Source organism: Folsomia candida, unplaced genomic scaffold (assembly GCF_002217175.1).
Source record: "Folsomia candida strain VU population unplaced genomic scaffold, ASM221717v1 Fcan01_Sc006, whole genome shotgun sequence".
Classification (NCBI taxonomy): Eukaryota; Metazoa; Arthropoda; class Collembola; order Entomobryomorpha; family Isotomidae; genus Folsomia; species Folsomia candida.
The window spans coordinates 6257881-6272366 of record NW_019091198.1 but is presented as its reverse complement, the minus strand read 5'-3'; the positions used below and the strand labels follow the sequence as shown (position 1 = coordinate 6272366).

At 38.6% G+C, this 14486-nt stretch overlaps 1 protein-coding gene across 16 annotated transcripts in view; it reads right to left on the bottom strand.

Annotated features, from left to right (window-relative positions):
• LOC110851398 (twitchin) overlaps nt 1–14486 on the bottom strand; it is a 68708-nt gene that overhangs the window by 14058 nt on the left and 40164 nt on the right. For 15 of the 16 annotated variants that reach the window (XM_035852911.1, XM_035852912.1, XM_035852909.1 and 12 more), the window contains 55 exons: nt 14347–14408; nt 14167–14194; nt 13804–14100; nt 13575–13739; nt 13265–13396; nt 12889–13176; nt 12608–12775; nt 12481–12531; nt 12329–12403; nt 12233–12254; nt 12017–12162; nt 11777–11917; nt 11505–11693; nt 11347–11414; nt 11254–11269; nt 11125–11136; nt 10778–11043; nt 10671–10708; nt 10427–10581; nt 10232–10363; nt 9850–10137; nt 9729–9754; nt 9512–9653; nt 9380–9430; nt 9234–9288; nt 8832–9160; nt 8431–8712; nt 8208–8351; nt 7967–8101; nt 7861–7884; nt 7625–7783; nt 7405–7551; nt 6722–6977; nt 6475–6638; nt 6195–6325; nt 6079–6100; nt 5818–5985; nt 5583–5733; nt 5251–5493; nt 5110–5148; nt 4878–5032; nt 4706–4810; nt 4605–4634; nt 4433–4521; nt 3933–4335; nt 3720–3809; nt 3473–3622; nt 3312–3398; nt 3146–3217; nt 2895–3059; nt 2595–2800; nt 2299–2521; nt 1894–2199; nt 1651–1803; nt 1304–1563 (listed from right to left, as the gene is read on the bottom strand). In XM_035852911.1, the coding sequence (XP_035708804.1) occupies nt 1304–1563; nt 1651–1803; nt 1894–2199; nt 2299–2521; nt 2595–2800; nt 2895–3059; nt 3146–3217; nt 3312–3398; nt 3473–3622; nt 3720–3809; nt 3933–4335; nt 4433–4521; nt 4605–4634; nt 4706–4810; nt 4878–5032; nt 5110–5148; nt 5251–5493; nt 5583–5733; nt 5818–5985; nt 6079–6100; nt 6195–6325; nt 6475–6638; nt 6722–6977; nt 7405–7551; nt 7625–7783; nt 7861–7884; nt 7967–8101; nt 8208–8351; nt 8431–8712; nt 8832–9160; nt 9234–9288; nt 9380–9430; nt 9512–9653; nt 9729–9754; nt 9850–10137; nt 10232–10363; nt 10427–10581; nt 10671–10708; nt 10778–11043; nt 11125–11136; nt 11254–11269; nt 11347–11414; nt 11505–11693; nt 11777–11917; nt 12017–12162; nt 12233–12254; nt 12329–12403; nt 12481–12531; nt 12608–12775; nt 12889–13176; nt 13265–13396; nt 13575–13739; nt 13804–14100; nt 14167–14194; nt 14347–14408 (7901 nt within the window). The remainder of the gene's footprint in view (nt 1–1303; nt 1564–1650; nt 1804–1893; nt 2200–2298; nt 2522–2594; nt 2801–2894; nt 3060–3145; nt 3218–3311; nt 3399–3472; nt 3623–3719; nt 3810–3932; nt 4336–4432; nt 4522–4604; nt 4635–4705; nt 4811–4877; nt 5033–5109; nt 5149–5250; nt 5494–5582; nt 5734–5817; nt 5986–6078; nt 6101–6194; nt 6326–6474; nt 6639–6721; nt 6978–7404; nt 7552–7624; nt 7784–7860; nt 7885–7966; nt 8102–8207; nt 8352–8430; nt 8713–8831; nt 9161–9233; nt 9289–9379; nt 9431–9511; nt 9654–9728; nt 9755–9849; nt 10138–10231; nt 10364–10426; nt 10582–10670; nt 10709–10777; nt 11044–11124; nt 11137–11253; nt 11270–11346; nt 11415–11504; nt 11694–11776; nt 11918–12016; nt 12163–12232; nt 12255–12328; nt 12404–12480; nt 12532–12607; nt 12776–12888; nt 13177–13264; nt 13397–13574; nt 13740–13803; nt 14101–14166; nt 14195–14346; nt 14409–14486) is intronic. The other variant, XM_035852924.1, reaches the window with a different exon arrangement.

Here is a 14486-nt window from a genome sequence, read left to right as displayed (position 1 = left end):
GGACGATCTCGGCTTGCCACTTTTTCCGGAGTTAAAAATAGGTACATTTTATTTCAACTTTAATTGAATGATTTCTGTGCATAACGTTGACAGTACACGAAAATCTAAAGTAAAACATTTATCGAATTTCAGGCCCTTGGGTCAGACATGTTCCGTCAGATTTTGCACAAGTCAAAGGTCAACGAAAGTTCCCGGGCACACCTGTAGGAAGAGACTTTATTGACTTTATGCGAAGTAATGCGCAGACTGTAACGCTGGATTGCACCAGGAATCATGGAGAGATAGCAAATACAAAGCAACTTTTGTTACGTATGATCTACGGAGGAGATTTCAAAAAGATCAGGGCTGTAGGTGACAATGCGAACGGAATAACAATCACCAAAAATGATGACATTTTGTTGGCATATGAAAATGCCGTCTCTCTGCTAAGAGTTTCTCATGAGGGGACAAAATTGACTAATGCAGGTAAACTTTATATGCTAACCAGTATGCAAATGTTTGTAATATAAATAATAACATCATATTCGGCTTAATGTTTGATAGAATTGATTGAAAAAATCAACTGGAATGCCGCACGAGGCTTTCTAGGACCCGGAACGTACAAATGTCGTGAAGCACATTGCACCGTGACCGGCCCCTGCATTACACAGTCTCCATCAGTTCGGTTCGGACCAACTCCAAATCAAGTTGTCCACCTTCAGAAGAGATTTAAGTGCAACTGCAACAACGTGGTTTATCTTGTCCATTGTCAAGCGTGCATTGATGAAGGGAATTGGACGGCCTATGTTGGGACGACCCACAGAAAGGTCAGTACAAACATTACGTTTCTAGGTATGCCAATAGTTTTTAACAGATGTACTTTTCACATAGGATCGAAACTTTCATGAACGCCTTGGCGGCCACTGTAAGAAATTGGTGGACGAGTGGAACAACGAACGCTACGGTGGTGATCCTGGTCTGCCCAACTATCTACATGCGATGATTAACCATGGCGCACCTGACCCTCATCAACTAATCCGAGATGCATTCGTGCATTGGGGGTTCTACCATGACCGTGAAGATCGTAGGATCACTATTTTGGACGGACAGTTCCCGACTGATCGTGTACGATTACACCATGAGGCAATTCTCATGCGAGAGATCGGCGGGTTTGAATACTTTCCACAGAATGGCACCGGAAGTCTCAACAAATTTTTATAATTTATCCTTATTATTTACTTTTATGATCAAATACCTTAAGCTTCGCTATTATTTTTTTGTCACTGAGATTTCGCTGTAATAGATATCAATAAAAAAAACTTACTTCTTTGAGATTGAGGCCACCAATTGTCATGGACGTTGTGGGGTGTGGATAATCATTCACTTCTTCCCAATCACCTCCACTCTTCGCCTTCTTTTGTACAATGTATCCTCTTAATCGGGCACCACCATCCGAAGCTCCAGGTTTCCAGCTTATAGTAATGCTATCCTTGGTAACTCGGTCAGGTTTGGGTTGATCTGGAGCATCTGGAACAAACTTTTGAACTCCAGCAATTATTTGTTGGGAAGGCCTGGAGGGTTCACCTTTAACACAAATAAGTTATACATAGATGTATCAATATACCATAGAGAAATCATACAGATACAATAAATAGGGTGCAAATTTTTTACCAGGTCCGGCGTCATTCACTGCAATTACTCTAAAGTCATACTTCATTCCCTCGTGGAGACCTTGTACGGTCATGCTCAAATTAGGTGTTGGGAAATTATTGACCCTGACCCAGTCTCCACTACGGTCACGCTTTTCGATGTAATACCCGCTCACTTTTGGATAAACAAGGCACAGAAAAATTATTTAGTCATAGTTTATAGTTCCAGCTAAGTAGATGACTCCATAATAGAATATAAACTTACCTGGTTTACCCCCAGGATGAGAAGGTGGAGTCCATTGTAAGGACGCTGATGTTGGGCCGTACGACAAAATTTGCGGTGGATCAGGAGCGCCCGGAGGATCAAATGGTGATTTTGCAACGATTGGTGCGCTTTCTAAAGGTTCCGAGAGTCCATACAAATTTTCAGCTCGGACACGGAACACATATTTCTTCCCCTCCTCTAGCCCCTTGACTGTAAATTCTTCTTTTGGGCAAAAACCTGGACACGATTTCCAATCGTCTTTGCCATACTCACACCGTTCAATGACATAATTTGAAATTTCCGTGCCTGCAAGTAGACAATGTATGTTACAGTAATTTTGTTTATTTAATAACTCTAACAATACATAAACAAGTAACTATGAATAATAAATTGGCGTGAACAGACCTCCGTCGTCAGCGCATGGGCGCCACGTCAGCGTTATTGCGTCTCCATTGATCATGGACGGTATTAGTGGACCTCCTGGGGGACCAGGCTTATCAACCACTATAACCTCAATGTCTGCCTTGTCTGTTCCAAAATCATTGGTAGCAGTAATTGTATATTTTCCAGAGTCACCACGTTCTGATACAGATACATGCAACTTTGTTCCAGCACTGTTTGTATCACTCTGAAATTAGTTATAAATTTAGTTACAAACATTAGCCTGATACAATAAATAGCAAATACGTAGCAATACTCACGGATACTCTATTGCTTTTGGGTAAAGATTTTCCGTCCTTTGTCCATTTAATTTCTGGGATTGGTGCTCCCGAAAGTGGAATGTCAATATTGATTGGTTCGCCAGCTCTAACTTTAATTCGCTTTCCAAGGAGACCATCCAAGAACAGCTTTGGTGGTTCACGCATAGGTCTGGCAGTAAAGGTCTTGGACGGGTCCGATGGTTTACCTAAGAAATTTAAGGGTAATTAGTTTAGGCCCAGTTGGTTACTGTCCTACAATAATTTCATCTCATCAATTATAAAAATAAAAGTAATCAGTACCAGGTCCAGCAGCGTTGACAGCAGTAACTCTATACTCATATTGATGACCATCTGTGACCTTTTCGTCGTTATATTCTGTGAACCTCCAAGGCTCCTTTGTGATCTTGACCCACCTCGGGTTCTTTATGTCTCTACGTTCAACCTCGTACCCGATAATATTAGAACCTATATCATTTAAATACAAGTTGACAATCATTGCAAAAATGTAATATTATAAATTAATGCAGTAAATAGTTAATTATTTTTCTGACCCCCATTGGAGATAGGTGCGGACCACCTGAACTTGATATGGTCTCTATCGGTGTCCATAACCTCAGGTGTTCCTGTGAGAGATTATGTTTTAAAGTACTGGTTTAAATACTAGTTTAAAGAAGAAATTGCATTATAATCGTTATTCATAAATAGCTATAATTTCACCTGGTTTTCCGGGTACATCGAACTGGTTTTTGGCAATAATCGGTTTGGCAGTTGCCAAAGGATCAGAGCGACCCTGAAGGTTCTCAGCTAAGAATTAATTTAACAATGTGTTATTGAAATGATTGAATGTACTTATTATCTCGTTTGTTAATGATACTCACCCATCACTCGGAATTCATACTGGGTGCCTTCAGTCAATCGTGGCACCACGGCATGCAGATTCCTTGGATCAACATGGTTAACGGCTGGAACCCATCCGCCTCCATGAGTGAGATCTCGCTTCTCGATTACAAAGTTGGTAATTTCCGAACCTAATTTAATATTTCAATACTTCATTATCCGCAATTCCTCTAACTAAATTTTTCATCATCCAGAGTTTACACAAAAATTTGATGTCAACCTACATACCTCCATTGTCACGAGGATTGGACCAGGAAAGCGTGACACTTTGCGCTGTCACCTCTTCATACACCAATGGCCCTTCAGGTGGACTTGGACCTTGAGAAAAATGATCGTACAATTACATGACTGGATAAAATACCACTTTAAACTAAACACCACAAATTGTGGTTCAAATAAAAAAAGATAGAATATGGGTAGTAAATAAGGTGAATATCTTACGATCCAACACGGTGAGTTTGAAAGATCCTTCGTCAGCTCCATATTCATTTTTAATACGCAAAACGTACTCTCCAGAGTCTCCACGCTTCGTACTCACGGTGTGAACAACAGTGTGGTTAGAGATCGCGCTCACGGTTGTCCTTTCATCAGTCTTTACTTCCTTCCCATTAGCTTTCCATACCACTTCCGGATCAGGGGCTCCCTCGTAATTAATGTCAACATGGAAGATTTGTCCAGCCTTAATTTTAATGTCATGTAAAGGACTTGTGATTTTAGGTGGTAGGCGTCGTGGTCCCGTTTTCACGAGATCCGACGGTTCCGACGGTTCTGATTGGCCTGCTGCATTCACAGCAATTATTCTAAACTCATATTCTTGTCCTTCCGTTAAATCTCCAACTGTTGCCTATAATATATACATTTATAATCTCATAAGATGATTATTCGTTAATTTATATAAACAATTTAATAATGGCAAAAATATTTTTTTTTACAAAACTAACATGAGTTTGATCGCCTGGTGACTGAGCTGCGTTCATCCAGAAAGGACTGCCTTTTTCCTTCTTTTGAATTATGTATCCAGTAATTTTGGCTAAAAATAAAATTGACCGTGTTTATTTTTGTGGGAATTATTTGAATGAAATTATTTCGTAGCACATAAATAAAACTACTCACATCCATTATCACTACGTGGTGGCTTCCATTCTGTATGAAAACGTATTAAACATACATGTAAGTTTTGCAATATTATACATCTATTTTGTCTTAATTTTTACCCAGATCCACCCTGTTTCTATCCCAGTCAGTTATTTTTGGACGACCAGGAGCATCAGGTTCATCGAATTGGTTCTTTGCAATGGTTCCCTTATCCGTTGCAAGGTCTATAATTTTACGTTTTATTTAAATTCATATATTCCAGTAGATAAGAAATATAATTATTATGTTTACCATTTGATTCTCCGATGTTGTTAACTGCACGGACACGGAACAAGTACTCTTTCTTATGAACAAGCTTGGTGACCTCTGCTGTGCAAGTGTTGGCGATACCAGCATCGATCCAAGTTCCACGGGAAGTGTCCATTTTCTCTATAACGTAGTGAGTCCTATTTGTCAAATATAAGCATTAACTTATTATTTATGATTCAAGGACCAAGTGTTTTTTGGTAGTATAAGAACATACACTGGGGATCCACCATCGTCGCGAGGTGGCTGCCAGGATCTGCCGTGAAATAATATTAGACGTACGTGTTAAAAATATTGTCATTAACTAACTGACGAAATTTCCAGAAAATATATTTTTAAAAAATGCAAAACCGCATACAGGCGACAGCTTTCCTTTGTGACATCTCCAACCATAAGTGGTCCCTCAGGTGCGGTTGGTCTATCCACAACGGTAACATTTGCAGACGCCGACACTGATCCAAGATTATTTTCTAATGTCAAGGTGTATCGACCAGTATCGCTTCGTAATGAACTTGGGATATCCAAGGAGGCCTCAGTGGAACTGGTGGTCACATCCACCCTGTCACTGCTGGCCACAACTTTCCCCTCAATGCTCCAAGTACTGAAATATATCAATATTTCCTCAAAATTTGAAGCGACGACATTTTAGTCTAAAGAGGAAGAGCAACGAGGATGAACCAAAAAACTTACGCTTTAGGGGGTGGAGAACCAGAAATAGGAACATTGTAGCTAATCTTTTGGCCTGCACGAACAACAAGGTCCTCGAGGAAGTTTCGATCTATTTGTGGTCCCAAGTAACGAGGCTTTGCAATAACTGATTTTGATGCATCTGATGGGTCACCTAAAAAAGTAAATAGCACATTTCAGTAAAGTATCGCAGCAAGTATTTGGATTGTTTAAATTGCATAAATAAATGAAGACATACTTGGCCCGGCTTTGTTTACTGCAATGACACGGAATTCATATTCCTGCCCTTCTGTTAAGTTTGGTACGGTACATTTGGGGGTTTTTCCAGAGACTTCTGTTGCCTTTTCCCATTGTCCAAACTTTGGTCGCTTTTCAATAATGTATTTCTCAATTCCTGTTCCACCATCTACAATATATACAAAAAATTGTTGGATTATTTATAAAGTAATTATTTAATACTGCATTTCCTTTATGAATTACAAATAAAAAACTAACTAACCTTTTTTAGGAGGCGCCCATTCCTTTACATTCACAAAATAACATTAGTTTTCATATGCATATGTATGTATATTTTCATATATAACAAAACCAAATAGTAATGAGTAAAAATCGTACTAAATCAACATGATCACGGTCCCAGTCCACCACATCAGGAACTCCAGGTTTATCTGGTTTGGAATAGGGGTCCTTGGCAGTGATTGGAGATGTGCCGGTGAGGGGTTGAGATTCTCCTTGTCGGTTCACGGCTGAGAAAAAGAAAAATGAATGGAATTAATCGGGAGATCAGCGCGTTACTCTTGCTCGTTTCAATGATTTAGTTTTAACAACGATGCGTTGTTTAATTGATTGAATGCACTTATTATCTGATTTGCTAATACGTAAATCGGGATGATACCTTTCACTCGGAATTTGTAGTCATGACCTTCAATCAGGTGGTCAACGCGCAGTGATGTCCCTGCACTTTCTCCACAAGGAACCCAGCGCATATTTTCCATATCCATTTTTTCCACAATGTATGATGTAATTTCACTCCCACCATCGTCGAGGGGAGGTTTCCAGCTACACATTTTGAATACAAAAAAGTAGGAATTGAAATATATATTTAAGTAAGATTACCAAAAAACTATGTTAATGAAACTCACCTCAAGCTGCATCCACTCTTTGTGATATTGCTCGGAGTAAGAGGGCCTTCTGGGGGCAAAGGAATGTCTAAAACAGTTACAGTAACGGTAGCACTGTCCGTTCCATTCCTATTTTTTACTGTCAACGTATACGTCCCACTGTCCCCTCGTTGAGCATTGACAACTTTAACTTTTGTATTGTAATCCTCATTAGTGATTTTGACATTTTCCGATGGAAGAACTTGATTCCCACCAAGTGTCCATTCTTTGCTTGGAGCTAGAAATTAATGCAAGTTAAATATTAGTTGCACGGGCACTGGAAATTTTCAATGGATGATTTTATGCTAATACGATGTACAAAAATAATAAAACAACACAATAATTTGATATATTTTAAATTACATCCAATTTTGTTAATGGTAGTCACGAACTTACGTTGTTAAAGCCTCATAAGATCAGTATATAGGTGCATGTACGAGGCTTGATGCTGTTTTAGTAATCACACAATTTATTAGAACACACGATAACAAGTAATATCACGTTTTATCAAATCTTTGTTAACAAAAAACAGGACGATACTAGTTAAGTGTCCCAGTAAAACGACCAGTTACTTACTTTAGTGATTTTGTTAATATTTGTGGATATGATAATATTCTTTATTGTATCGAGGTCGTACAAATCAATAAATAACGTGATTAACTTACGTGGTTCTCCAGAAACAGGTACATCGAACTCAAAGTTTTGACCTGCTCGGATCTTAATGTTGGTGAGAGCATTTCGGTCAATCTTAGGTGCCAAATTCTTTGGGCGCGCAACGTGTGGTTTTGTGGAATCAGAAGGTTCACCCGCACCTGCATTCATTATTGAAATTTCTCAGAATGCAGATATGATTAATAATTTTAAAAAAACTATGTTGATATTTACCTCCTTTGTTCACTGCTCGGATTCGGAATTCGTAGGTGTTGCCCTCAATGAGATCAGGTACTTTGCCAGAGGTCACATTTCCTTCCACTTCAGCACACTTTTCCCAATTAGGATTAAATTTGTCCTTCTTTTCAATGATGTATCCAACCAGAGGCGAGCCTATGAAAACATAAATACAATCAGCTCTGCCAACTAAGTAGTAGAGTATGTATGACAAAAAAACGAATTGTACTCACCCCCGTCAGTGTCAGGTTTGTCCCCTAAAGTTCAATATAATTAATAGCACATTAATAATTGTTTCTCCAAAAACTGTATATTTTATGTAATAAAAAAATAACTTACACTTAAGCTCCACAAAGTCTTTGTCATAATCTATGATCTCTGGATTTTTAGGGGCCCCTGGATTATCGAATGGATTCTTTGCTTCAATGGCCTGAGAAGTTGTCAAAGGATCGGATGTTCCGTGTTTGTTGACAGCTGAAAAAAGAAGAAATGAATGGAATTAATTGGGAGACTAGCGTTACTCTTAACTGATTGAATGTATTTATTATCTGACTTGTTAATAACACTGGATGATACTCACCTTTAACCCTAAATTTATATTTGTGTCCTGGTGTTAATCCATCTATAGCCAAGTTCGTATTTGGACCATCAGTCTCGCCGGCTGGAACCCATCGCCCTGTTGCTTCGTCTTGCTTTTCTATAATGTATTTCTCAATAGGTGCCCCTGAAAGTAATCAAAAGTATTTTAATGCAACTCTTAATTGTAGTAGCAAATTATTTTCCCAATATCTGTATTAACTAACCACCATCGTCCGTAGGGGGCAACCAACTAAGGGTTGCACCCTCAGCATGAACATTCTGGACCTTGAGGGGACCATTTGGCGGACTTGGTTTATCCATTACAATGACTTCCACTTCAGCAATATCTGTTCCATTAACGTTTGATGCAGTAAGGGTATATACACCCGATTCTGCTCGTGTGGCTCCACGAACACTTAACTTTGTATTGTAGTCGACATTAGTAATCTTGGTCTTGTCAGATGGTTTCACGTCCTTTCCTTTGAGAGTCCATTTTAATTCCGGAGCTGTAATCGTAAAAATACGTTCAATTAGAATGTGGTCAAAATATATTTAAAAATCGTAATCATAAATTACAATAACACAAATTAAATTGTGTGTATATATAAGAAAAGAAAGTCCGTACCTGGTTCTCCAGTGACTTTTACGTCGTATAAGAAATTTGCACCTGCCTTGATTTTGATTGGAATGAGGTTTGTTCTATCAATCTTTGGAGCTAAATTTCTGGCCTTTGCGACAATAGGACCGACAGAGTCAGATTCGTCACCAGGGCCGGCCTTATTCACTGCTCGGACGCGGAATTCGTATGCATGTCCTTCTGTCAAATCAGGAACGGTGGCAGTGGTGCTGCCTCCTGGAACCTCCAATGCTTTCTCCCAGCCTCCAAACTTGTCCTTCTTTTCTATTATATACGCAGTAATTGGAGCACCACCATCATCCTTTGGCGGAGTCCAGCTATATATTTTTAAGAAAACAATTTCGTTAGTTTATTTTCGAGTATGTATTTAACCTTATAATTTAACCGTACCTTAGGTCTACATGGTCCTTGTCCCAATCAGTAGCTTTGAGATTTCCTGGTTTCCCTGCAAGAAACAAATGAGAAGCGTAACTAAATGATATCACTTGAGAAAGACAGTAATGTGTAAAGATACGCAAAGAGCTGTAAGAAATTACCAGGCTCGTCAAACGGATTCTTGGCAATAATACTTTGATCACCCGTCAATGCTAAAAAATGATGGAAAATTTAACAATTTAATACAATACAATGCATACAACTAGAACATTTAATAAATAATAGCAACTAACGTTCAGATTCGCCCTCTTTATTCACTGCTTTTACTCGGAATTTATACTCCTGACCAGGAGTGAGGCCTGTAACATTCATTTCCGGTTCGGTAGATCGTCCGGCTGGAACCCATAATCCGGTCTCTGGATCAAGCTTTTCCACCTATTTAATTTTTTAAATAATTAATTTCGCATTTCTATATTTCGTGATTAATTGGAAAATTGGGTTAGATGGTACCTCATAATACTCCAAGTCCTCTCCTCCTAATATACAAATTTAAATTTAAAAGTGAACCAACAGAACAAAAACATAACGGTAGTAATGGGATAATTTAGAGTGAATATTAAATTGATCTTACCCGTATCCTTTGGTTTCTTCCATTTTAGTTTACATCCATTTTTATGTACATTTGAAATGTCTAATGGGCCTTCAGGCTTGGAGGGCTTGTCAGTAACCGTGACTCTTACGGTCACGCTGTCTTTTCCAGAGGAGTTAGTGGCAGTTATCGTGTATTCGCCTGAATCTCCTCTCTGGACTGGGCGAACGATAAGCTTGGTGTGGTAATCCACGTTATCAAGAGTCACATTTCTTCCGTCTTTTAATGTTTGTCCATCAACACTCCACACAATCTGTGGAGGTGGTTCACCTAAATAATAGATGGTGAACATGTTATTTAGTCGTTTATATGTTTAAGATAACTGCCATTAGTTTTAAATAGTAAGTATTTAATCGATTTTTACCTGTTACGTCAACGTCAAATTTAAGAGTGGATCCTGCGCTTAGAGTAATATCGCGCAGATTTTTTCTGTCAATTCTTGGCGCAAGGAATCTGGCTTTAGCTGTAATTGGCTTGCTACCATCAGAGGGTTCACCTGAAGTTATAGGTAATATTAAGAAATATTCAATATAAAAAGAATAATTAATCGTCAATATACTTGGTCCGGCCTTGTTAACAGCAACAACTCGGAATTGATATTGCTGTCCTTCAATCAGTCCTCGCACAATTGTTTTGCAGTCTGGGCCCGGTGTTTCCAACGCTTTCTCCCACAGCCCACTGTACTTGTCTTTCTTTTCCACAATATATGACTCACTGTGTGGATAATAAGCAATGAAGAACAATTAGATTAGTCTTTTAACATGTTAAACTCTATGTAGTAAAAAAAGCTTCAAAATACTCACACTGGAGCACCATTGCAGTCAATGGGTGGCTCCCATTTCTTAAAAATAATAATAAATTAGTTTCCACATTTCCCATGGATAATAAAAATTGCTTTCTCTTAACTTACAAGTTCTACGTGGTTTGCAGACCAGTCCACTGCTTCGGGAGTCCCTGGTTTCTCTGTAGCTGAGAATGGATCTTTAGCAATAATCGGAGCTAGGGTTTCCAGCGGTATCGACTCCCCCTCTTTATTCACTGCTTTTACTCGGAATGAATACTCGTGACCAGGAACAAGGCCTTCCACTTCCATTTCTGGATCTTTCGATTTACCACAAGGAATCCAAATTCCTGTTTCTGGGTCGAATTTCTCCACCACAAACGCCTCAATTGGAACTGCGAATGGGCAAACAATAATTAGTATGGTGGGTATTAACTGTATTGCATATAAAATAAAATAAAATAAAATGTGCTTACTTCCTCCATCATCTATTAAAACAGAAAATATCAGTTTAATGTTATTTGTCAAGTAATTACGCATGCATTTTGCTTGTGCTTAGTTATTTAAGGTATAGTATAAGATTATACTTAAAATGACGGACGTACCTTTAGGGGGCTTCCACTGTTTGCGTAATGAAAAGATACCATTTATTATTAATACGTGGTAACTATTTTGTTGTAAAAATGAAAAATAAGCACCTTAAGTTTGCAACCGTCTTTGCGAATATCAGAGACGTCTAAAGGCCCTTCAGGTTTTCCAGGCCGGCCTAGTGAAAAAGGAAATTAATTATATAAAGCAGGGGACACGTTTTTGCAGTAAATTGTGGAAGAGAAAAAAAAATTCATTCAAGTCTTACTAACAACGAGGACTTCCACTTCTGCTTCATCCTCACCCCACTTATTTGAGGCTACTATTTTGTAGGTACCGGAATGTTTTCTTTCGGGACTGTCATTGTTGAATTTACTATTGCATGGAACATTTGCAATCCTGACGTCTGGTGTTTCCGTCACGATTTTTCCATTTAAGGTCCAAGTCACGGTTGGAGCTATATAATATTTATGTAATAACGTGAAAATAATAATAACTGTCATTGGAATATTTCTTTAATGTATGTGTATTTAAAATTACCTGGCTCTCCAGAAATTTTAACATCCCACATGAATGGTTCTCCTTCTCGGACATGAATTTTTCGAAGGCATCTACGGTCAATCTTTGGTTTCATTTTTCTTGGTTTGCAAGTGACTGGTTGACACGGCTTCGAGGGGTCCCCTATATAAGAAAAATAAAATAAACAAAAGTGCTAGAAATTGTCACTTTCAAGGAAGTAGTTCCTTCGAGACCAATGATAATGAACAATTTTAAGCTTGCCTGGTCCGGCTTCATTTACTGCTTTCACACGGAACTCGTACGTCTGGCCTTCTTCTAGTCCGTCTACTTTGGCGGAGGTCTCATTGCCCTTGACGTCTGCTGCTTTTACCCATTTGCCTCCAGGTTCCTTCTTCTCAATGACATAACTGTTCCAATTTTATTGAAATAAAAAATATTATGCTACACAACAATTTAATACATTTAAAAAATACATACCCAGAAATTGGACTTCCACCATCTAAAATTAAACACAGTGGTTAGTTAAAATATATGTTAATGACAGTAATAAGGTATGTAGATGCTTATGATTACCATCGGTGGGAGCAGTCCATTTCAGATCAACAAAGTTCTTATCCCAATCCGTTGCTTCCACATTGCCAGGTGCACCTTAATACAAAATAAAATAAATAATTATGCTTTAATAAAACACTATTAAAGTGGAGGAAAAAGTGACGAAAATTTACCAGGTTCATCAAATGGATTTTTAGCTATGATAGATCCATCCGTTTCCAATGCTATTAAATGATTTATGTAGCAGTTAGTTTTTTTGGAAACTTGATGTGCATAGATCATATAACTGCGTGTTCTTACGTTCAGATTCGCCCTCACAGTTTACGGCACAAACTCTGAATTTGTACTCCTTTCCTGGTTCTAAATTGCTAACCACCATTTTAGGCTCGGTAGACTTGCCACAGGGAATCCATCTCCCAGATTCTGGGTCGAGTTTCTCGATTGCATAGTAATCAAGATCTGCCCCTCCTATAAAATAGTGCCTTGATTAGTGACGTCATAAACTGAGTTTTATATGCATGAAATTTTGCTTTAATAGACGAAAAAAGTTTCACGAAATATTCAAATTATTCAAATTATACCCATATCTTCAGGTGGCTTCCATGCCAATGTACATCCTTCTTTGTGAATATTTGACACATCCAAAGGCCCTTTTGGTTTGGATGGTTTGCTCAATACCGTGAGGTTAATGGTATGCTCATCTTGGCCATTGCTATTTGCAGCTTTTAATGTCAATTTCCCAGATAAAGCACGAGTGGCACCGGTGATGGTCAAACGAACACGATAATCTTCCTTTTCAATGGTGATTTTTCCTCCAGCCTTGAGTTCTTCATCCCCCAGGAAAAATGCTTTGCTTGGAGGTGGTTCGCCTAGTGATATGAAAGTATACCACTAAACTAAGAATATTTCTAACAGATATAATTATTAGTTACACATTGGGTTGTTTGGGTTGTTTACCTGTCACTTTAATGTCAAATTTAATTGGTTGACCAATTTTCACAGTCAAATCTTTCATTGTTGAGCGATCAATCTTTGGAGGAAGACGTCTGGATTTTGCAGTAATGAGATCAGATGCGTCAGACGGTTTACCTATGAAAATTTACAAATATTTTTGTAAGTTTCAGCAGTATAAGCACAATTTGTCAGCAATTAGCCTCTAATGCTACCGTCGCTGGTCTGATTGTCTCTATTAATGAGTAGCCTGACCACCCCATAAAGTACAAGGTATCAGCGCAATGCTATTATATTGAACAACAAGTTTACTCACTTGCTCCAGCCTTGTTCACTGCTTTGACCCTAAACTGGTACTTCATTCCTTCGATTAAGTCGGGAACGCGACCTTCACACTTGTCGCCAATAATTTCAACTGCTTTCTGCCATTTTGTTGAATACTCATCCTTCTTCTCAATTATGTATGATGTCACATTAGAGCCTGTAACAATGACTTAATTGTAATGACATCCATATAAAAATCAAACCTCTTGTGTTTTGTGTACCATTGTCAGAGCTAGGCGCAGCCCATTGTAGGTCGACATGATGTTTATCCCAATCCTTTGCAATTGGTTTTCCAGGTGGTTCGGGAACGTCAAATGGATTTTTCGCCACAATTGGAGACTCTGTTTCAAGTGGTTCTGATTCTCCCTCAGAGTTAACTGCCTTGACACGGAATAAATATTCTTTCCCTTCATTGAGACCCGTAACGTCCATTTCTGGCGTTTTGCTTGTCCCCACGGGGATCCATCTCCCAGTTGCAGTATCCATGCGCTCCACAACAAAGTGATCAATGGGGTCACCTAAAAGACAGGATTGAGTTTAGTATATGGGTACTCAGTAAGTATTTTAGGTCAAAATGTACTAACCACCATCATCATCAGGTCTTTGCCAGTTCTGTAAAATAATGAATATACACATAAAACAGAATTTATGTAGTAGAAAATCAAATTGTAATTATACTAAACATTTGCTTTAAAATTAGGTAAAGATGGATCGACATGATTTTAGCGACATTGAGTTATTTTCCGATCGGTCTCAAAACTTACCAGCTTGCAACCATCAGCTTTGATATCGTCAACTTTGAGTGGTCCCTTAGGTTTACTTGGACCTGGAATAAAATAAACCGTCGCAAACGCGCATACGGAAGTAGCTTCAGACGTACTTCACCCCAAACGATCCCACCACA